The sequence below is a fragment of the Leptidea sinapis genome, chromosome 1 (genome assembly GCF_905404315.1).
Source record: "Leptidea sinapis chromosome 1, ilLepSina1.1, whole genome shotgun sequence".
NCBI classification, from domain to species: Eukaryota; Metazoa; Arthropoda; class Insecta; order Lepidoptera; family Pieridae; genus Leptidea; species Leptidea sinapis.
The window spans coordinates 3,424,066-3,448,230 of record NC_066265.1 but is presented as its reverse complement, the minus strand read 5'-3'; the positions used below and the strand labels follow the sequence as shown (position 1 = coordinate 3,448,230).

Genomic DNA, 24,165 nt, shown 5'->3' with positions numbered 1-24,165 from the left:
TTTTGTACCGTGAAGCAGTAATGTGTAAGCATTATTGTATTTCGGTCTGAAGGGTAGCTAGTGAAATTACTGGGCAAATGATAATTAACTCTTATGTCTCAAGGTGACGAGCGGCACTGCATTGTAATGTGCAGGGCGTATCAAATACTATCAGCCGAACGTCCTGATGATCTGGTCCCTTATAGTCATAAAAAAATAAACTCTTTTGACAGCTCTTAGAAATATTTAAGATAGTGTCATATTACTTGCATATAGAATTGTAACTGGCCAGTATGGTTTCGGTTCAAAGTATCCATTAGCCAATAAAAATGTAAGACAATTTCATACGGCTTTCCCGCCCATATATTTTTACGAAATACATGACCCACTTTTGGTCCTGTTGTTCCACGATACGAAGGCACTTACCGACCATGTCTAATATAAGAGTAATTTTATGTACATTACATATATTATGTATATATTATAAACTCTTACCGGCCTTACAAATAAACTTGGTATAAACTTATACCTGAGAATAAACCGAGAATATACAAAATGTTTACTAATAGACTATTTGCTTATGATTGGTTTATTCGGACGTTTAACGTTTCCCGCGTTCAGTAAACTTCAGAATTGTCATTGTATTGACAGTGTTGTCAGCGATATGGTCAACATTTTGCATATTCTTGTCTTGTGGACTGTGTCTGTGTGTTGTTTGTCCGTGTATTTTCTTTGAAAATATCTAAAGAAAAATCTAATCTATTTGAGTAAATTGTTTTACTGAGATAGATAATGTATTGTCGAGTAAGATGCATAAACAACAGCTCATTTATTAGAGTATGGCTCATAAATATATATGTATGGCCTTTGTAAATTCACTACCCGACTAGGTGGCATCTACAAACCGCGTTTCCAGACAATTGATATGAAATGAGGTTGAAATGAAATCTACAAAGATATTCTTTTACCATTAAGCTTCTTCTGCTCTAACGGCCGTTCCTAATATTCAGTCTATCTCTTACTTGAGATAAAAATCGTAACTATCGTTGACTTTTCTGTCCCAATAAACTTATCGACGGTAACTCACCTTATCCGTACACGCTGTCTGTCAATGTGACGACGCATAGAAGTTTGTATGGAAATTGCAATTCACGCGTCCCAATATAAGGCTATAAGAATGACTTATCGGATATTGTGGTACAGCTTCAGATTATTATAGAAGGTAGTAATTTATCTCTATCTGTAGATAGTATATTAACGGCCGTAAGTCAGACAACCCACCGCCTCTTTTTTATCCAAACATTTTTTGATTACGATATCGTAAAATAATTGACTCGTTCAGACAATTTTAAACGTGTCACGCTAAATGGAGTTCAATTAGTTCTTGGTTTGTTGCTGTTTCGTGTTAATTGGTCGATGTTGGCGAAATGTGTTCGCTCGTATGGCTAATTTACATGCGGTTATTATTAAAATGTTTTAATATCGATATACTGTACGGTTTTTACTGATATTACGCATACGTTATTAAGTTATGCCCTTGTTGTTTTTGAATGGTTCGTTTTGATTTAAAAAAAGAATGGAAGGTTGTACTACGTCATCTTTCAAGTCGTTAACACGGACTAGTAAAAAAAGAAGGACTCCGCGCCGTGATATTAGCAAGTGAAGCACCGTTATGCTAGTGTGTGTGCGGTTACAGGGGATACTAGTTACACAATTTTTTCTTCCTTTAATAATCATATATCCACAAATACTTTTATCGTATTGTTTTCACAACGCACGACGTCATTTTTTAATCTGTCACAGACGATGGCAAATCAGATAATGGCGGCCAATCGGCTTGTATTAGTGTAAGTGTATGCGTGGGGCTATGTATTTACACGTTTACCGGCTTGTTTTGGTGCCTCACTGTTATGTAAGGTGACACGTAGTCCTTCTTATTTTACTCGTCCGTGGTCGTTAAAAGTAATGTTAAAACCATAAGGTAGACAAACACTCTCCTCAAATTTTAAATGTTTATGTGTGCTAGTTTTACAGATGTGTTAGTGAGTAAGTGTAGTGTGTAGTATTTTACTTTTGGTCAATCTCTACGATAAATTATTTAATTTATATTATAAAAACGGCGTGATATTCATGTACACTATATTTTATTATCTAACACATATTTTTTTAATTAATATAATCTTAAGAAAATAGAGTGTTTACTGCGTATATAAAATGTAATACAAAATATTTTTGTGAATATGTTCTACGATAATAAGCACCACGAAAGCGGTATAGAAGAATAAGAATTTATCTGTGAAATGTTTCTTTATTTAAATTGTTGGTGTAAATAACAACACAATCATAGACAGAAGACGACGCCATTATATTTGTTAAATAATATCCATTAAGTCACAGAACAAGTACGATAAAAACACTAAAATTAAAATGCGGTCAAAATTGACATGGGCCTAATGGACACTAAATTGTTTGCAAAGCGGTTTCACGGTCCATCTTTTCCGTCTCATTCTCACACCCTAGTTTTTCTGTAAGGATAGTTATCGCACTATCACGCAGGGTTCGTCTATTACGCTAGTATACTAGTATATAAGTTTTTTTTTAAACTAAATATTCATATATCAACCAACCAACTGAAAACCATGCATTCAAACTGGTCTTGACTACGTGGTTTGGGGCTCAATAAAGTCATTTGTTTTCTTAAAACTACTTCTCTTACAACGAACTCTCTTTGATGTCTAATGCACACTACACCATCATCGTATCAGCCGGAAAACGTCCACTGCTGGACAAAGGCTCTCATCGCTCTGCTGCTCTCATCTATTCCGGCGATATTGACCAGATCATCGGTCCATCTTGTTGGGGGCCTACCAACATTGCGTACGTGGTCGCCATTCTAGGATTATTCTGCCCCAATGGCAATCTGTCCGTCGAGCTATGTCCTCTACCCACTACTAAGTAGTAGTTTCGCAACCATCTGCGCTATTTCGGTGGCCTCATTACTGATTTGATGTCTGAGAAACTCGGAGCATAACCCTCTCCATTGCCCTCAGGGCGACCGTGAGCTTTGTCATCAGGCCCTTAGTTAGCGACCACGTCTGCGTACCGTAAGTCATCACTGGCAACACACACTGGTTGAAAACTTTCGTCTTCACACACTGGTATTTAGGATGAGAAGATTTTACAGAGCTTCCCGAACGCTGCTTGTTGTCTTTTTGGGGGGGATAATTGCCACGCTTGGAGGGTTGACGATCGTAGTAGATGTTGATGCTTCTCGGAAAGATGCTGTATCCTCCGTTCTTGGTATCCCTTACGACACCCACGGGAGAAGACAAGGTAGTGCTATTCTGGTGCGAAACCACACGCACAACACAAACTCTCTCATTATTCTCTTTAGGGCTCTTTTTATAATCAACATTATTAATATAATGTACAAAAGTAATTATTAAAAACATCGTGATCTCGTCCCTAATGTATTGTTCATTCAAAACATCCATATATACCTTGATTTATATTTGCCGGTTTTTTTTTTCAAGAATAGTCTTTTTCCTGTTTTAAGGAACACACAGTGAATGCAGACGAAGCTATGAAGAAACTCGCAGCAAAGTAACATATGGACAAAAAAATTGGTTAAATAGGCTCCGGTTTCCGCTCGGCGGATTTCCGAAATCGTATTAAGTTCTCACTTCCGCTTGTTAATTACATCAATGCGACCGCTGTCGGGGATCCACGCTAATTCAATGATTGGCTCGGCACGCGATCCGACAATTCTGACGTCACAACTCACACAGTTCACACTCATTGTGTTTCTGCTGTCAGCGATACTAGAGCATGATAAGCTGATGTTTTGATTTATGTTGGTAGAACTATGTCTGATGAAATTAATAAAAAATTTTAGTTCGAAACTCGAGGAATCGCAACTTCCGTCCTCTACCAACTCTTTATAAATAAATAAATGTCGTTTATTTCAAAGATTATATATACATTTTTAGTTGCAGATACTTCCCAGTAAGTTGTCTTAGGGTACTTGTATTGGGAATATCTATGTTTCTTCTATGTTACTTAAAAGGAAAGAAATCTTTGTATTCTAACCAGGACCCTAACGGGCCATTGCAGACTAAACAAACACTATCTGTCTTATTAATAAGCGCTATGTAAAGTTAATCCAAGTTTAAAATTACTTCTCCCTGTCATGTAATTCTTTAGTGACAATGGTAAGATAAAGACATAAAATTCTTAAACTTGGAGTAACTTAACACTGAGTTTAATGAGACAGTTACGGCCTTACAAATAAACTTACCATAAAGTTATACTTCAGAATAAACCAAGAATATGCTAAATGTTGACTAAATCGCTGACAACACTGTCAATACAATGACAATTCTGAAGTATTTCGAATGTCAAGCAGCCTTGCAATTTAACGCGGGAAACGTTAAACGTCCAAATAAATCAATCATATGCAATATTTCTATTTGAAAACATTTTACATATTCTTGGTTTATGCTCAGGTATAACTTTATGCCAATTTTATTTGTAAGGCCGTTAGAGATTCCAAAGTGTGTAGATTCTGTAAGAGTGCAGATGTTACCCCGTTACACGTACACTTTTTTATGAAAATAAGGGACGAGACGAGCCAGGACGTTCAGCTGATGATAATTTGATACGCCCTGCCCATTACAATGCAGTGCCGCTCAGGATTCTTGAAAAACCCAAAAATTCTGACTGGCACTGCTATTTCGCTCGTCACCTTGAGACATAAGATGTTAAGAATTTTCTACTTTGCCCAGTTATTCACTAGCTACGGCGCTTTCAGACCGAAACACAGTAATGTTTACACATTACTGCTTTACGGCAGAAATAGGCGCCGATTTTTGGGAAGAATAATTATTCAACCATTTAAGATACGTCAGTTCACTGCAATAGATATTTAATAAGATTTATGAAAAGAATCAATCTTGAATTAACAGTGGAGTGGATTCACAATAGATTACATTGGTCACAGTGAAACAGGACCACCCCGAACTGTACTCAAGCCGCTTTACCAACCATAACCACTACTTAAATTGCACCCTTTCTAACGAGAAAATAAATACAAGTTTTTAGCGACGGACTTCTGAGGTAATAAATAATATAAAAAATACACACTACTTGAGAAACCTAACCGTTTCAACTTTGATGGAAAAATATTATATAAATAATGTCCCTGATAGTGTTTTCACGAAATGATTCAAAATGATAGGCGGTTTGCGGCAAAATGAAATTGCTGGTTAATCTACACTAATAAATGGAGAGCTGACCTTTTCCTTCGATCGTACTGCGAAAACTACTGCACCGATCGGAATAACACTTATAACATAACATGCAGCGTGTGTCGGGGAAGGTTTTATGTTGGTGATTACTTATAGAGAACCGAAATATTTTGACTTAATTTTTGAATAATACAGTCAATGACATTTCATTTCAAAACTTAATAAACTAATAGGAAATCTGGATTCGAACCGGGGTCTTCTGCTTTCCGGATCACCCAATGGCCCATCTGAGCTATTATAGTCTTGCATATAGTGGCATTCTAATATTATTGTAGCAGTTTCTCTTTAAAACACGGATAAAACTACATTTTCTCGCCCCCAAAACAATCTTTACACTAAATTTCATTAAAATCTTTAGAGCCGTTTCCGAGATTCTGATAATGAGCGGGCGCGGGGTACTTAATTTATATGGCAACATTTGCAGAGTCAGCAATTCCTTGGTGTGAAACTTTTTTCACATTACACAGCAGTACAAAACATTTTAGATTAAAAAAATGCACACTGAATTGTTTGGCGGGCAATTGTTTTTTCATTCGACTTTAAAAGTAAAGGTTGGATACATTGGAGAGGAAATATTTAATATTAGTTCCGATAAGGATACAGTTAATGATATCACTGTGCGTTTAAATCGCTTCCGTAGATGAAACCCCGAGTGGTATACTGAGCACGACCAGCCACTAAGGTTAATCATGATGAATGAATACAGGTGGGTAATTTCTTCGGCCTCAAGGAAACTATAGAACGGTTTTCGCTTTCGGAAAGTATTGACACAATACAGTAATAGTAGTTTTTGACGTTCAATAAGTGATTTTAAATCCTATTTTGAATAAAAATATTTGAATTTGAATAGAACAGAAGTTTAACTTCATACTTGAGCACCCGAATCGACACACGCACACATACACACGATTTACACGACCGCTAAGCAATCTTGGGGAGACCAAACTTTTGAGTGCTACTCCGTACGGAAACTAGACCCTGTCAGATTTCAATTACGTGCTCCGCCCGCGTCATCAGGTTTTTTGTATGTACCAACCCTAGCGCTCCGCCCAGACGTGGGTATAAATTTCAAGGAGACCGCTAAGTTACGCTACTGTTCTATACTGTATTGTGGTAGTGACTTTTTTTGAGTGTTTGACATAACGCCCTCTTAAAAATGGCTCCTTGAGGACGGTGTGGCAGAACAGTAACGTTCTTGTTTATTATATTGCTTAGTAAGAGTGGGCTGAGTGAAACATTTTACTATAATGCCATTAACGTACAATAAACAACTAGACTCTTGTTTGAATGTTTTAAAGCTAGTGAAATTACTGGGCAAATGAGACTTGCGAGTGATGCAACATCTTATGTCTCAAGGTGACGAGTGGCACTGAATCGTAATGGACAGGGCGTATCAATTACCATCAGCTGAACGTCCATGATCGTCTCGTCCCTTATTGTCATGAAAAAAAAATTAATCCGAGTTTTCGTTCATAGACATTGAACATTGCTGCCCCGAAATGAAATGAATGAATGAATGTAAACGCCGCTCGGACATTTTTGACGACCTTTTTCTTGGCGGTTGGGAGTCTAGCGGCCTTACAAATAAACTTGGCATAAAATTATACCTGAGAATAAACAAAGAATAATATGCAAAATGTTGACTATACCGCTGACAACACTGTCAAAACAATAATAATACTGAAGTTTTCTGAATGTCAAGCAGCCTTGCAAATAAACGCGGGAAACGTTATACGTCCGAATAAATCAATCATAAGTAAAGTGTATATTTGTAAACATCTTGCATAGTCTAGGTTTATACCCAGGTATAACTTTATGCCAATTTTATTTGTAAGGCAGTCAGTGTATAGTACGTCAATGTATATTGCTATGTTTTCAAATTATTACGTGGACTGTACTGAAAGTTTCTGTACTTTTTCAGTATAATTATTGAAGAAAAACAATTACTGGACGGTATTTGAAAATGGAACACCCCGAGAGAATGTTAAATATTTTTTTTGTCTTAATTTAATATCAATTTTTTTCTGAATTACTTTGTGTGGTTTGCTTTTGTTAACAATACTTAGATATATAATAAATGCAATAAATATATATAAATAACTATGTTCTTTATTAATGAGAATCTAGATATTACAGTATGACCTAAGTATAAAGCTAGTTATAAATGATAGTGATTGGTCGCCCCATGTGCGCAGTCCCCGGGCGTACATTAATTATCAAGGCGACCGCGATACGAAGCGATGAATCATGTTGTTTATTTACAGATCGAATATGCAGTGTGCAAGTACATATTTTATGGCCTTGAAAATTCAATCCTTAGCCACCCTTAGCGCCGATTTCACCAATGACACTTCAAACTGAGTTTAATAAAACCCAGTTTTACGTTAACGAGTTCAAATTACCAGTCTTGATCTCGGTTAAACACATACAGATTTCAGCAATACCTTAACGGCCGTTCCCAATATTCAGTCTATCTCTTACTTGAGATAAAAATCGTAACTATCGTTGAATTTTCTGTCCCAATAAAGTTATCGACGGTAACTGCCGGACGGAAGGAACGGCCGTTAGTGTGTTGACGTAAACTGAGTTTACATGTTATAAACATTAGAATGTATCTCTACTCGTATAACATAAAACTCTAACTTTTATAATTTTCATTGAGTTCTTTCTTTATAGCATGTTTCTAACGCTTTAGATTTAATCTGTAATGTTACATTGTATTTTAATAAATTATTTAAGTTTCAAATATTTATCAAAACTGTCATCAATAAGTATAAACAAAATCAGCATTGTTAAATGACAATGCTAAGTGACAATTCTATTACGATAACGACAGTGACGGCCCTTGAACGCGATCAAATATGTTGAACTTCCAAAATTTGGCCGCCAGCTTTTCAACGCGTTTAGGCTTTAACTACGTTTAGTTTGTGTCGGTGAAATCCGAATTGAACCTGTATGCTCGTTTACAGGCGTAAGCTTAGTTCAAAGTTCTAATCGCGTTCTGCTTCAATGGTGAATACGGGGCTTAGTGCCCGATGTTAACCTCGTTTATCGTTCTAGCATCAAGTTCACCTAATGCGGTGATGGTTGACAAAAATAATATCATGTTCAAGTTCGCATTCCCTAAATTGGGTTTATAAAGTAAACGAAGGGTAACCGATAGAATCCCTAACGGCCGTTCCCGATATACTATGTACAGATTGAGATAAATTACTACCTTCTACTGTCAGTAATTAGCTGTCAATAATCTGAAGCTGTCGCAATATACCCGAAAAGTCATACTTATCGCAAGTTTACTGTTGCAATTTCCATACAAACTTCTATCCCTGGTCAGCTATACGTCGTCCCATTGACAGACAGCGTGTACGGATAAGATGAGTTACCGTCGATAAGTTTATTGGGACAGAAAAGTCAACGATAGTTACGATTTTTTATCTCAAGTAGTCCAAAACCGGAGATAGACTGAATATGTATTTGGAAAGGCCGTAAAAGTTATACTCTACTGTCCGGTCGTACATCCCATCTGTCAGCAGGTTGCATCTTATAGACCGCAATAGTAAGTTGATATTTTTACAGTGCGTAAAAATAAATATAAATCAAGATGGCGATTTCCAAAATAGCTGCCATTTAAATAAAAAAAGACATCGTTTTTTACAAAAGTATAAAAGTACATACTTAGTCTTGCATCGGTTGTCCGAACCCTTCTTGTTCGTGTCCTATTCGATCTTGACTGCTCTTTAACGGCCTTACAAACAAACTTGATATAAAGCTGTTATACGTTCGAATAAACCAATTAGATGCAATGTTTTACAAATAGACATTTTGCTTAATATTGGTTTATTCGGACGTATACTGTTTCCCGCGTTTATTTGCAAGGCTGTTTGATATTCGGAAAAACTTCAGAATTATTATCATTGTATTGACAGCGTTGTTAGTGATAAGTCAACATTTTGCATATAATAATAATAATAATATTGACACACTTATCACACAAATTATCTTGCCCCAAGTTAAGCATATGTAGCCTGTGTTATGGGTTACAAGACACTGATATATTTAATACAATATACTTAATTAAACATACATAAATTCATATAAACATACATAAATACATTTAAACATCCATGACTCGGAAACAAACATCCATATTCATCATATAAATGCTTGCACCTACCGGGATTCGAACCCGGGACCTCTAGCTTAGTAGGTAGGATCATATTCTTGGTTTGTTGTCAGAGGTATACGTAGGTCACACTAAAAGTTTTGCGTTACTTAAAAAAAGAACAACATACTATAACCAAAAAAATATGTTTTATTGCATTTCAAAATATATCCTTTATGTTTTAAACTTTACTTATAATTGATGATGATGATGCTGGTCATAAAATAAAGTAGTTCTGTCTACTTTATTTTACTTTTAAAATTATAGTAGACACCTTAAATTGCCCAGTTGTTTTAGTTGTGTCACAACCTACACCTTCAACCTTCCACCTTCAGAAACAGCTTGGCTGCGTTACCCCTCTAGCATCTAGTACCGCTAGTTATCACTGCATTTGCTTGTTTGAGTTAGAAGTTTGTAATTACAAATATTGTTATTATTAAGCTCTCATTATACCTTTATAGATTTACAGTGTGCGTGGATCGATTCACTCTTACATAATTTACACGTCTAGATAAAGCCTCTTGCTGTTAGGCATCGCATAACAACAGGCCAGGATTATAACCTTAGTGTGCATGACAGCTACGTGTTACACTCGATACTTCAGTCACTTTGTTTTAGTGTGCGTGCGTTGCTGAAAGTAGAAGCTAAGAGTTCGCCGCTATTTTTTTTCGACGAGTTAACAGCTGTCACAGTTTATTTAGACATATTATAGATTATCCAAGGATTCAGCATCTACTGTTCTCAAAAACTATTATTTAATAATAATATAATTTTCTATTTTATTTTTTGACTTACTCGTGTGTGTCATGACGTTTGAGTAATTGGTTTCATCGGTTCAGATTGTAATAAATAAAATTTCTAAAATGATGAAGATGTAAATATTATTTTAAAAGAGTGGCAAAATAATGATAAATAATATTGACATTCCTAAGTGTCACTTTTTGACTAAAGTGACCTACTGATTTGAGGTATTGTTTTGTTGCAGTTTTAAAATGTTTACGACTCTCCTCGGACCCAGTCACTTTACGGCTCAAGAAGGGTAAGTTTTTATTACCCATGTGTCTGTATCAGGGGAAAATGTTATAATAATAATAATTCTTCTAATAAGTGAACAAAATTTACAATACGAATCAACACAGCCAAAAAGGGCATGCAATTTACATCATCTCCACGTCATTATATAATAATAAAATGTTTACATAACAAGAACATACTCGTATTCCATTGTTACATCGTACCTATTACCTTTTGGATGTTTACGCTATCACCCCAAATTATAAGACCGTCTCTCAAGATAGATGCAACATGAGCGTGGTAAGCTGTGGTGATTAAATCTGTAATTTATGAAATAATGGAAATATCATCCGCGTGCAGAATTATTTTATCATTGATGCATAAAAATAATAGAATTGGCCCCAGGATAGTTCCCTGGGGTACACCACACTAGTTAAATGTATTTTCGGATTTGTATGTTTCTTTATGAGGGCCACGAGCTGATACAAAACATAGAGAAGCCTAGAATTAGAATTTTATAGCAAATTTGTTGCAACGCTACCATAGTGCCTGAAGACGAAGTTTTTTAACCAGTCATGGTCGCTTGGAGGGGGCAATGCTCGGAGGTTCCCTGCGAAATCGAATCAGAAATGAGAAGTATTCGTAGGACCCCACAAGATGGATTGATGTTCTGGATTCTGGATCAAAATCACCGGTATAGGTTGGATGAGAACAGCCCAGGACCAATGGTCGTAGAGATCTTTGGGAGAGGCCTTTGTTCAGCTGTGAACGTCTTCCGGGAGAAATGATGATGATGCTACGCTAATTTAATTAAAAGTAATGTATCGACCGGCGAAATAAAAATTAAACTAACCCACACCGCTTGCGATTTTGCTTATACAACTGTTGCATAAAATACTTAAATAAATCAGGTTCAATTGATACCTCCAGGCTACCCTACCTCTACTAATGTTTAATCGTGTTGTATTTGCTTTTTCAGACCCACAGGTCAAAGCGAACGTGCGACGATATATTGCCGAGCGGCGGGGCAGTGCTCCACGCGTCAATACCGATAAGTAAGTCGCAAAAACCATTTCATATTGATGTGATGACGGGCGCGAAACAAAGACATTAATTGTTTAAAAATGGCGGACAGAAAAATATTTTGATAATTCATATCATACTTTTCAATATTTCGACGGAGAATTTATGTGTCTAAGTAGTGCTTCTAGAAAACCGATGAAAACAGGCAAGGTTTATTACTTAAGTGTGCGTGATATGCTACGTCTTACACTCGCGATTTGTATGTCACTTTGTGTTGGTGTGCGCGCATTGTTCGAAATAGAAGTTAACTGTCATCCTCAATTTTTTTCAACGTTTTCATAGCTATCACTGTATATCTAGACTGTAATATGACCTTTGTTTATATAAAATACTTTTTGAAGGATTAAACCCCTTGTAATTATGACTATTTTAACTTTAGGTTTTTACTCCTGTATACGAGTTCTGCAAAGGTGGGGAAACGTCGGGTTAAATAAACTAATAGTAAAAGTGTAACTTTTACGCTAACACCATGTTTTTACCTACTGTAAAAAACACTAGGTAAAAACACAGTAACAATAAAATGCGTTTTAATCCTTTAAAAATTATTTTATTTAAATGTATGTAACAATTGCGTCAATCAAAGAAAATAGTACCTATTGTTTGTTTGCTCGTATAGAATAAAACAGAAGTATCAATCGCGAGTAAGAGAGATCCAGGTGTATTGAGGCCAAGTGCAGAGTTGAATGAGATAGGAACTGTGTGTGGAGCATAGCATGATGATGGTCAATAAAACCTGCATCAGGCTTCGAAACTCCTACTTTCTGTGTTATTTGCATTTCTATAGATCTAAATTGGTATAATAGTAGAGGGTTCTGTTGTTACCTTTAAAAACTACCGTTGGATGAAACCCTTTGGTAAGGCAATTAACAGCTTTCGTGAGACATACGGCAATACTTCTACGGCCCACATTCTAGCGCTCTACAAAGCGCAGGTCCGGCCACGCATGGAGTATTGCTGTCATCTTTGGTCTGGCGCACCCTATCAGCTCGATCCATTTGACCGCGTGCAACGCAGAGCAGCTCGAATTGTAGGGGACCTAGCGCTCTGTGATCGGCTGGATCACTTGGCGTTGCGTAGAGACGTCGCTTCATTGTGTGTCTTCTACCGCATTTATGACGGGGAGTGTTCCGAAGAGCTGTTTAACCTGATTCCTGCCGCCGAATTCCACCTTCGCACGACACGCCACAAGTTAGGATATCATCCCCACCATCTGGATGTGTGGCGGTCCTTCACAGTGCGGTTTTCAAGGAGCTTTCTTCCACGTACTACAAAGCTGTGGAATGAGCTTACTTGTGCGGTGTTTTCGGGACGATACGACGTGGGTAACTTCAAAAAAAGCGCGGACACCTTCCTTAAAGGCCGCCAACGGTCCTGTGATTCCTCTGGTATTGCAAGAGATTGTGGGCGGCGGTGAGATCTTAATATCGGATGACCCGAACACTCGTTTTTCCTTCCATAATAAAAAAATAAATAAATACGTTCTTTTATTCTCACATATTATTATGAACGGTCGATCTTCCATAAGAATATAGGATTGACCCCGAAAGAAAAGTTGAATTGGTGAAATATACCACATTTATCACAACCATAATCATAAAATGGCCCGGGCGTTGCGACGCCTTAATTATATTACCAGTTCGTTGTGTAGATGACACCACCAGTAACTCAATGAACGGGGAGGAAGCTATTTCGGTTCCGTCCCCGATGTCCTAATACAATTTAGCCGTCTCTATTTTCGGCGCAATCATGTGTCGAACCCTCCCCAACGACAGCTGATATCTGAGCCGATAAGGGATCGAATGCCATGTGCGTGGCAGACGGGGGGGGAGTCGCAGAACCACCCTGTCTGTTGACAGTCGAGGGGTGACAGCTACAGTCTGGGCTGTTTGTGGGAATTTCAAGAAAACTTAACAATTAGCTATAGTGCTTTTTCAAATAAAGCCGCTTGAATACGTTTGAGTGTGTGCAGATTAACGGCCGTTCCCAATATTCAGTCTCAAGTAAGCTTGAGATAAAAATCGTAACTATCGTTGACTTTTCTGTCCCAATAAACTTATCGACGGTAACTCACCTTATCCGTACACGCTGTCTGTCAATGGGACGACGTATAGCTTACCAGCGATAGAAGTTTGTATGGAAATTTCAATTCACGCGTCCCAATATAAGCCGATAAGAATGACTTATCGGGTATATTGTGACAGCTTCAGATTATTGACAGCTAATTACTGGCAGAAGAAGGTAGTAATTTATCTCTATCAGTAGATAGTATATTGGAAACGGCCGTAAGACATTACAATAATAAATTATTATAGTGCGTTTTAAAACTAATTTAGTTAGTTCCACACGAATTGATCGAAACATCACAAATGTAATGCACTTTTGAGTTTTCAAACTAATTTGTTTAAAAGCGCGAGTGCCAGTTGCATTGTGAACTGTTGAAAAAATAACATTACAATATTAATGTGCTTTCAAACTAATTTGCTTGTTGGACCAGTGCCATTTGCTGCTGAACTGATAAAACATTAAAAAACGATTGTTACTTTCAAACTAACTCCCTAGTTTGAGCGAGTGTCGTTTGTGAGTGAAGTGATCTTTTTAATTTAGTTCATTGTGCAAGTACAAGTGCCGTTTTATGTAGTGTGATTAAATTTTTATCCCATGTAACCTGCATTGAAGCTGCGAGCATTTTAGTTTAACTCGACTACTGCTGGGCAGAACACCGGCATTTACTTCCTGCGGAACAAAGTTGCAGCCCTGTTTACAATTATACCAATGTATCTTTTATTTAAACCTTAAAAATTATCAATTTTACAATCAACTAAACTGACAGATATCCTTGCTATCCGTCTCAAAATTATCTAGTTCCGGTTGAAAAATATAGTGTGTGTGGATGTAACACGATTTTAAATCGTCTTGTTATATCCCTAATCACGCAATAAACTATTCGTTCACAAAAAAAAAAAAACTTGAACGCGATCAAAAATACGAGTAGCTTTAGTTGTGTGTATTAATTAGCCTCCGATCGTTTTATTGGGACTGAACAATAACCTCGATATTTTATCGTAATAACTAACGGTTTTTTTATGTTTTTGTGCAATTATTTGATTACACAATTGTACGTATAAAATTTGACTGTGTAGGACATAGGTATATGATTGTGGTGTAGGTAGTACTTTATGTTTCTGAATTCAAATAATGATGGGTATCCGTTATGCTCCATTTTCAAATTTTGTTTTTTCATACGTGGCCAGTACATTAAACTTTCATTATCCCACAAATTATGATTCTGTTGTATAATGCTTAGTCAATGCAGTCAATGCAATAAGGAGCAACTCAGTAACTAAACGTAACCTACGTAGATAGCGCACGTCATTCTTTCATTTGCATACATAATATTTTACTAGCACCGTCCTCCGGCGTATAAAAATGTAAACGGCATAAAAACGCAAAGTTGTCAATGCAAATGTTATGTTTGATAACAGTGTCGCTACAAACAAAACATTTATAATCTTATTGTTCTCGCGCAAACAGCATTTAAGTGTTTTCCGTTTGAACGCATAACTGACCTTCAGTGACACTTCGCCCACTTTGCCCTCTCAATTATTTGAAAGGAATCTATGGAGATGTCTCTGTAATGGAAACAGGTCGAGTGCTTGCAACCTATTTCTCGAGTAATTGTTATCGTTTGGCTCTTTTACGCCACTTTCCGATGGAGTTTCTTTTGTGTCGTTTAGCGCCATTCGTTGTTTTTAGGTACAATCCTATATCTTTCAACACGGGAACTTCATTAAACCTTGAAGTTCTAAGACCACCTTCGATTTTAAACGTTCATTGCAACTATTCTGACCATGGTTGCCTTGTGTTGTTTTTATAGTATTTAAGTTTAGATTTATCTTGCATTTTTTTTTATATGACAATAAGGGACACGACGAGTAGGACGTTCACCTGATGGTAATCCCACTACCATGCAGTGCGGCTCAGGCAGTGGAGTGTATATCATATAGGCAATTGGGCAGTGCCTACCTCGTTATGAACCTTAGTAAATATAATGTTAAAGTTAATATAGTTCAATTTGGTTCCATTATTTTACAACTAAAATTCCATTGAACCCTCGCTCATAAATTTCCTAAATACCTACGGTAAGCGATCTCCAGGCTCAACTACGACTAGGTAGATCTACAGTGCCTACCTTGCTAGAAAACCAATGCACGCCTCTGGGCTCAGAATTCTAGAGAAACCCAAAAATTCTCAACAGGCACTACAGTTGCGCTCGTCACCTTGAGACATAAGATTCTAAGTCTCATTTGCTCATTAATTGTGAATGTGAATATATGGGTACTTGAAAATTACGCAGAGCGGAGTCGCCCCCGTCAAGCAATTCGAACAGCAACTCATCGAGCCACTCGTCGTCGAACGGGTCGGGCGCGCACTCCGGAGAGAGCTGCGAGGCTCTCATCACAGACGAGCGGGTACTCCGGCGGCCTCGGGCCAACCAGCCCAAGTTCGAGGCCTACATGATGACGGGAGACCTCATCCTCAACTTGTCCAGGGTCGAGCATCCACACCATAACCACCACGCGCCTACACACCGGACACATTTCCATAGGTATGAGTATTTACTCAATTACACTTTAAATAGTCCTGTAAGGCATATCCGTTGCGTTTGGCTGTCAGTCAATATCGGGTGGTCAAAGTAATAAAGGGCCCACCTACAAAAATATCTTTTATTGTTCTTCATTTCTTATTATATGGCTTCTGACAGTTCTTTTTTTATCTTTATTAACATAATACATAAATGTTTTTAAAGAATTTTTCTGTATTAATCTTAAACTTTACTAGAAAATCTCCACTTAAGTGACTTATATGCTTTTGGGCGAGTTGCTATATCTTATTGTATTATTATTATATATATAGTATTGGTGGAATCACGCCTATGCTTCGTAATCTATTTTGAATGGACGCCCTCAAGTTGTTATTTGTTGATAACAATCAAACACTATCACGGGGCTTAGAACCGTCAATATTTAAAGAGATACTTTGTGATTAGATTAGATATAATTCGTAATTATTAATCGGGTACAACTTTATAGTTAGTAATTTATGATTTTTAGTAATAAATCTTCCCAATCTAAATTACTTAGAAGGTCCCATACAATTTCTTGCCTAGCATAGCAACTTTGTATAATCTATTACCGGCTGCAGATTTCCCAAACATATACGACTTAGGGACCAGGCTTAGAGCTGGGAGTATCCCAGCTTAAAGGCCGGCAACAAATCTCTTGATCCTGTTGTTGCGGATGTCCATGGGCGGTAGCCCTACCACGTACATCACGTGAGCCTCTTGCCCGTTAGGCTCTTCCTATATAAAAAAAGTGTGTGTGTACTTATAAGTACCTACGCACGCAAGAAGTTATTCTTCTTTGGCGTAATAAAACAAAAATCCTTAAAAAAAATATTCCTCGTGATATTTAACGTTTGTAGAAAATACATTTTTGTTTGTAATAAATACAACCAATAAAAATATTATTATACCACACAATTAAGTTATATAACGTGTAATTAAATATGATTAAAATATTTTTATACAACAAGAAAGAAATTTATTTGATTCTCGTCTATTGCTTGTGGTTAAGTAGACATATGAGTTACAAGAGGCTTGGTAGCTGTGAAGTATGCTAGTACACACGGTCTAGTTGACATAATTTTTCCCTAACGCGCCAAAAGAAGTTTAACTTCGAAAATATAAGGCATCATGTTTTATTTGGCAGATATAACTCGACGCCCGCCTCTCCGAGCGACAGCCGCTCGCAAGCACGCGCGGAACTTTCCCATAGACATAACTCCACGCCGGACACCGGCCTACATGGGGACCATGCCAATAAATTGTACGTATATTTGTATTTCACTGTAGCTTTGTCTAAGGTCTTTGTCTAACTAAATTATACTGCTATTATGCTATAAATACAATATACAATAAAGATGGCTCGCAGTTTTTTTTTTATGAAAATAAGGGACAAGACGAGTAGGACGTTCAGCTCAAGCTCAGCAATTGATGCGCCCTACCCATAACAATGCAGTGCCGCTCAGGATTCTTGAAAAACCCAAAAATTCTGAGGGGCACTACAATTGCGCTCGTCACCTTGAGACATAAGATGTTAAGTCTCATTTGCCCAGTAATTTCACTAGCTACAGAAACTACTACTAGAAAGCGGAACGGCAAAAGTGTGCTTATTTAAATCTTTAAATATTGGAAGCACACTTTTCTCCTTAGTCGTGATTCGTGTGTCAATCACCAAGTATAAGTGTGCTATAAAAAAAGTGCTCAAATAATTCGTTAACGTCGCAATAAAAAAATGTTGTGACTTATCACCAGTAAATTACTGATATAAGACTATATACACCAATATTTTACTGATATAAGATGGGCTGGCAAAAAGCGTAAATAATTTAGTAAAACGAATAATTTCCATTCAATATGGTACAATTATTGACAAGTATTCCCTCAAGTATCCCTTTCTCTCCCGCTTTTCAGAATGAGATGAAAGGACGTAACTAGCACTCTGTCAGAAATGTAAACTATGGAGACGCTCTTTGTTTTTAAAGGTCCAGTGAACAATGATTAGCAATATTGTATGTTTTGTACAGAAAGTCAATGCCGGTAAATGTGAACGGCTAACAAGAATGTGAACAATTACAACTATCAGTCATGTAAACATGACGAAGCCTACGACGAGAACCAACTCAAATAACATTAACAGTTGTATAATGTAATTCTTGCGAAATACCTCTATCACAATAGTATTTGTACGTTTTTATAGCGAAATTTTTATATTAAAAGCTCAAAACCTTAATGATAATTTCTTACCCAAGCTATCAAGGCACCTAATACATAGTAAACAGTAGTCTGTCGCCTCTTTAGAATTTATCATTTTATTTATAAATTATTGCTGTCGTCCTGAAAATACTCAAATAACAGCATATACACGTCTGGAATGTAGAACAAAGGATATTACCAGCGGTAATAGAACCCAGTACCATGCTTATTGAATGATTAGCCATAGAAATAAATATTTATTCATTTCGGTACTGCTCAAGGTTTGTTTATCGCGCGGTGATCAAAATAGCGCCAATCTATCATAAGTAAAACTTGGCAAACACGCATGCACATCACAATGACTGATATTATCCGGTAAAGATCAAGACACTGACCTGTATTAATACCACTGGACTGGCGTTCCATATGTTTCACAGCGAATTTTTTGTGCCTATTTGAAGAGCCACTCGCGAGCGTCCAGGGAACTAATTTTAAGTTATTTTTAAGTATTTGTATTAACAAATGGCTGCGAAGAAACGTACAATACTCTGAAGTATTTTTGCATTTTGAATTGATTTCGTTCGTTTTCCGTTTTATTTATACTTCAAGAATCGACGTATAAAGTACACAATTTTTTTTTTGTAAATAGTATCCCACCATCCATGTTGTCCACTAGGTTGTCATCACTAGTTTTAGTACCGCAGACTCTCGGTACATGGCCAACAGCGCCAAAATGGTGAATATCAAACAGGCACAAAAGCACTTTGACAGCCGCCTGTCCAGTGGTATAAAGTAGAAGTTAGAAGATCAACATGTCAATACAAAGATCATTCTGAAGTTTTCCGAATTTCAAGCAGCCTTGTAAATAAACGCGTTAAACGTTAAACGTCCGAATAAACCAATCATACTGTCTATTTGTAAACATTTTGCATATTCTTGGTTTATTCTCGGGTATAAATTTATACCAAGTTTATTTGTAAGGCCGTTAGTGTTGTATGAGAATCCATTCCTTAAACTTTATCATCATATATTGAATTTTTATTAACCGACTTCAAAAAAGGTGGAGGTTCTCAATTCGTCGGTATGTTTTTTTTTATGTTTGTTACCTCAAAACTTTCGACTGGGTGAACCAATATTGATAATTCTTTTTTTATTTGAAAGCTCCCGTGTGGTCCCATTGTAATTTTGTCCAGGTCTGACATGGATGCCCCATGAGAAAACCATAAAAGTCTTAAATTTGCTATACATACGTATAGCAAAGTGGATGATAAATTTACGAATACACAATATCGCGCCAACCGATTCCGATGATTCTTTTTTTATTGGAAAGGATATACTTCAAAGATAGTTTGGAGAGTTTAGTTAGTTTCTGATAACGGAATCCATGACAAAGTAACGGAACTCTTCAATTCTTAGGAGCAAATTAACGATACTCGGCTGAATCTTTTTTATGCTTGTCAACATGTCATATGCTATCCGGATATTTAAGTCATCTACCAACATAATATAGTTATGGTCTAGTAATTGTCGTAGTCGAATATGATGATCAATATATGACTTACAGTAAGGGTGCGTTCTATGACAGAATTTCTAACTGTCTGTAATCAAATTGTAAAGCACTTACGTTCATTGCTGCATTGAAAAATTTAGTATATCAACACATATTTAGACAAATTGTTAGAAAGTGTACTTCAAATTCACTAAAAAGCATAAAATAAAATAAAATTTTAACAAAAGAACAACCGACTTCAAAAACACTATTCCAAAACAATAGATATAATGTGCACTAAAAAGTATAAAAATAATTGGGTTTTTTTATACAATCAAATTAATTGATCTTATTTTAGTTACGATTAACTCGGAGTGTTCCATTTTAAATACAATATTTTTTTCTGATTTTATTACAAATGGCCAATGCAGTATCAGAAAACTTCAAACAGCTCCCTACGTTCAATTTGTAATTTATTTGCTAAAATTATAATAATATTATCCTTTTTCCGTTTTCGTAGTCACAAAGGACTGTCTTACGTCATGGGCGTCATATTGGATCCGCAGCGTAGCGAAGGACTCTAACGTTTATTCCCCAGTGTAGCGAGGGAGTTAAATTATGTAGTCTTGAGCGCGAGCAATACTGGCTCAAGTCGTTCAAGACTAAGACAGGCTTTATTTGACCGGTTAATACTCTGCTTTTCACATCATCTGCGAGGTATTAAATAAGCTTTTATTAAGTTATTCATTTGTACTTAAGTAATCAATATGAGGGGTCTTGACTTTGTTTTGATGTTCATATTTATCAACCCTAAGGCGTCGTAAAAACGATGGAGTCGAATTAAGTTAAAAAATTTGAAAGTACTTTAATAAATGTACAAAATGCTATAAATTGGCGCCTTTATTTAGTTTCTGTTCTGGTTATGGCGGCCAGATCTATTAAGTTCGATTTTTTAACAAAATCTCTTTACATTGCAAAAGGGAATGTATATGAATCTTAACGTTCCAAATCCAAATAATTTTGAATTCAGGATAATCTCTATAATATAATTTACCTCTGCGTTTTGAATAGAGTTTTTAGGCTTATTCGTATATCTCTCCAGAGTATATTCTGCCCTCGATAAAAAATGTTTTCCTTTGAAAATGGGGCCCTTTAATTGTCAACGGTGGTTCGCTACCGTGAATTGTCAATAAATAATATTTGCACTCTCACACCCTCCGGGGCAGTGCAAATATTTGTATAGAAATATGAGGATGGAAGGAAATAACGTCGGTATTTCAGAAGGTGTCTCGATACGTAACCGATATAGACATGGACATATTTTTATTTCACATCACACAAGCAATTTCAATAAACTACATTACATTTGCACAATTAAACAAAAACAAATAAAATTTTACACAACATAAACGCGTATAAAAAGTAAACTAATTATATATAATTCTTATGAGTACTTTCAGTGCAATGTTAGTGATGACAAAAATTTGCAATTGAACGAGTGATGCTATCATGGGTACCGCTCAGCATATGCTGCAGCATGAGCTGCAGCGCTTGTTTCCAGCGAACCCCATTGCGACGTACTTTAGAGACTTTCGAACATAATTTAAAAAAAATACGGTAGGGACAATAAAACATACACAATCACTCACAAATAACAAATTCATACAACGCTAAAAAATATATAAATTTAGGTACAAAAATTAAAAATAAATATGACCTAACGATAAAAAAATTGACGAACAAATGCATAGTTGCGCTTAAAATATCAAATATAAAACTAGCCACTTAATATATACTTTAACTGTTTCATAATAAACTATCTTGTCCCTTTTACGCACTGGCATAAAAACAGTGGACAACAATGCATACTCCTCCATATAGCCTCCAACCGCATGAAGGAGATTTTTAATCAAAAAGTTTTCTGTTGGTACATAAATTTCTGTATGAAATGAGTATGGTTACTTCGGAAATTCTTATTATTAATTAAATTTAAAATAATTTATTGTTTAATATACTTATAACGTAAATAAAAACAAATAAATAAATTTAAATATATGATTGACATTCAATTTACTGCATATATATAACTTACCTATTAAAATTATTTTACCATTACCTAGGTAGGATCTCACTACCGTAAATAAGGTTTCTGCATTTTTTATGATATATAGCATATGTTTTGAAAAAACTGTCCTTATATTTACGTAAGAAATTGTCATTCCTACTCGTCCCCAGGTTTATTATTGGACCGCTATCGGCTTGGGTTCCCTACCTACCGGGGTTCGAATCTCCTACTAATTGTATCGGAGTGTTTGTTATCAAAATTATAAAACGTTATTGATGTCATTTTAGTGATTCGGTAACGTACTTTCGCCTGGTCACACTTAACTATTACATCGTATATAGATCCCTGTATTGATCGTATTAATTTTTTGCGTATTAACTTTCAGTTTCAATTCACAACCCGCGTCTCCGGCGGGCGGTACCTTATCTACGGGAGGGGAGGTGTCCAGGACTCAACAGCAGATCGTCAGGACTTCTCGCTCCGAAGACCATCTGCAGGTACGTCATACACTGTCCGCTGTATAGTCAAACAGATAAGACTACAGGCATGCTTTTGATTTTTATATGTCCAAATTATGTATGAGAAGAATTCAGCAAAGCTGTTTATAATTCCTGTGGTTTTGCAAAAGACCGTCGGAAGCGGTGATATTTACCATCAGGTTAACCGATTCCTAAATGTACTGCAATTTATTAAAAAATAATTGCACCCATAGTCCCCTTTTTCGTCGCAACCACGTACCCCTAACTTCCAACATACGCTGCTGGTATTTTAAGTCACCTAAAAATACTTGCAGTTTAATTTTCAATAAGATAGATAATGATGATTTGATTTGATTTGATTAGATGATTTTTTTCTAATTATGTTCTTTGTACCCTCTGTATCCCTTTGTACCCCCATATTGAGGCAGAAAAAAGAAATATTCAGATAAGTATTTTTTTAACTCCCTACTAGGCGATGAATGAATCACCTACGAATACAAAATACCTCATGAAACCATGTACAAAAAGTGTAGATTTAAATCAAATATTTTTTTCGAACCATGTGTCACTCGAACGGTTTGCTCAGTGGTAAGAGCAACAAATTGCTTAAATACAATCATCTAGGTGAGTATATTAATAAAATATAAGCGATTTCTTTTCGCTTCATAAGACAAAAGCAAAGGAAACCGAGTAGGATTATGTGGTTTAAACTATAAATTGTATATAATATAACAAATTCCTTTTCTGAGAGGAGAAGGTAATTGAGAGGTAGGCTAGAAGAAGATTGACTGCAGGGAATAGAAGCATTTTATGATAGCAGGACGCTCAGCTGATGGTAATTGATACGCCCTGCACATTACAATGCAGTGATGCTCAGGATTCTTGAAAAACCCAAAAATTCTGAGCGGGACTACATTTGCGCTCGTAACAAACACAATAATGCGTACACATTACTGCTTCACAGCAGAAAAAGTCGCCATTGTGGTTCCCATAATCTAGCCGGTATCATGTGCAAAGAGGCCTCCCACTGGTAAATGCCTTAGCCGCCTCATGCCCTTGGGCCTGGGACATTCATATTCTTATTATGCTCTGAGGAAGCACACATGTTCATCATTAATACAGTTCGTAGCAGATACAGTAAAACGTTGCGAGATGAGAACAGGCGTGTAAGTTTCAGAAGGAGTCGTCGCTGAGCGCCGTGGCCGTGGAGATGGAGGAGGACGTGACGTCATCGCTGAACACGCTGCTCGACGCGCGCCCAGACTCCGCCACGCCGGGACCCAACTCCGACTCCGACGAGAGAGACAGGTATACTGAGACAGTCGCGGGCTCACCACGCGCGGCCGACAACACTAAAGGTGCGTACAGATTACGCGCGACAAACCATCGCATATATAGGCGCGAGCATTGCCGCCCTCCAACGTGACGCGGGGCGATCCCTTCGCAGTTGCGACGGTTGAAATTTTGGTGAAGTGGTCAACTCGGGTGGAACCTGCTTGTAATTTATGTGAACCCTTACGTACTGCGCGGATAAGCTTTACGAATTGAGACGTTGTATAAAGTACGATAGTCTCAAATCCTATCTGTATGTGATGAGCCGTATAGAATAATAATCATTCTCCCAACGTGTATAAATAAGCGCCTTTCAAATCCGATATTCAATAAAATATTTGAATTTGCGGTGGACTTAAGCATGAGCTGGTTATCAGCATCAACAGGGTGGGTTTTTGAGAAGGACGGTGATGACCAAGTTGGAAACTACGAGACTTAGAGA

The 24,165-nt window shown here is 36.8% G+C and overlaps 1 protein-coding gene across 7 annotated transcripts in view; it reads left to right on the top strand.

Annotated features, from left to right (window-relative positions):
* Positions 1-24,165, top strand: part of LOC126968544 (PH and SEC7 domain-containing protein) — an 88,001-nt gene that overhangs the window by 48,123 nt on the left and 15,713 nt on the right. For 2 of the 7 annotated variants that reach the window (XM_050813604.1, XM_050813593.1), the window contains exons 3-8: positions 10,433-10,486; positions 11,441-11,516; positions 15,899-16,150; positions 17,313-17,429; positions 22,298-22,409; positions 23,569-23,699. In XM_050813604.1, coding sequence (XP_050669561.1) covers positions 10,433-10,486; positions 11,441-11,516; positions 15,899-16,150; positions 17,313-17,429; positions 22,298-22,409; positions 23,569-23,699 — 742 coding nt within the window. Of the gene's footprint in view, positions 1-10,432; positions 10,487-11,440; positions 11,517-15,898; positions 16,151-17,312; positions 17,430-22,297; positions 22,410-23,553; positions 23,700-24,165 lie in introns of all 7 variants that reach the window. The other 5 variants (XM_050813610.1, XM_050813591.1, XM_050813592.1 and 2 more) reach the window with 3 other exon arrangements.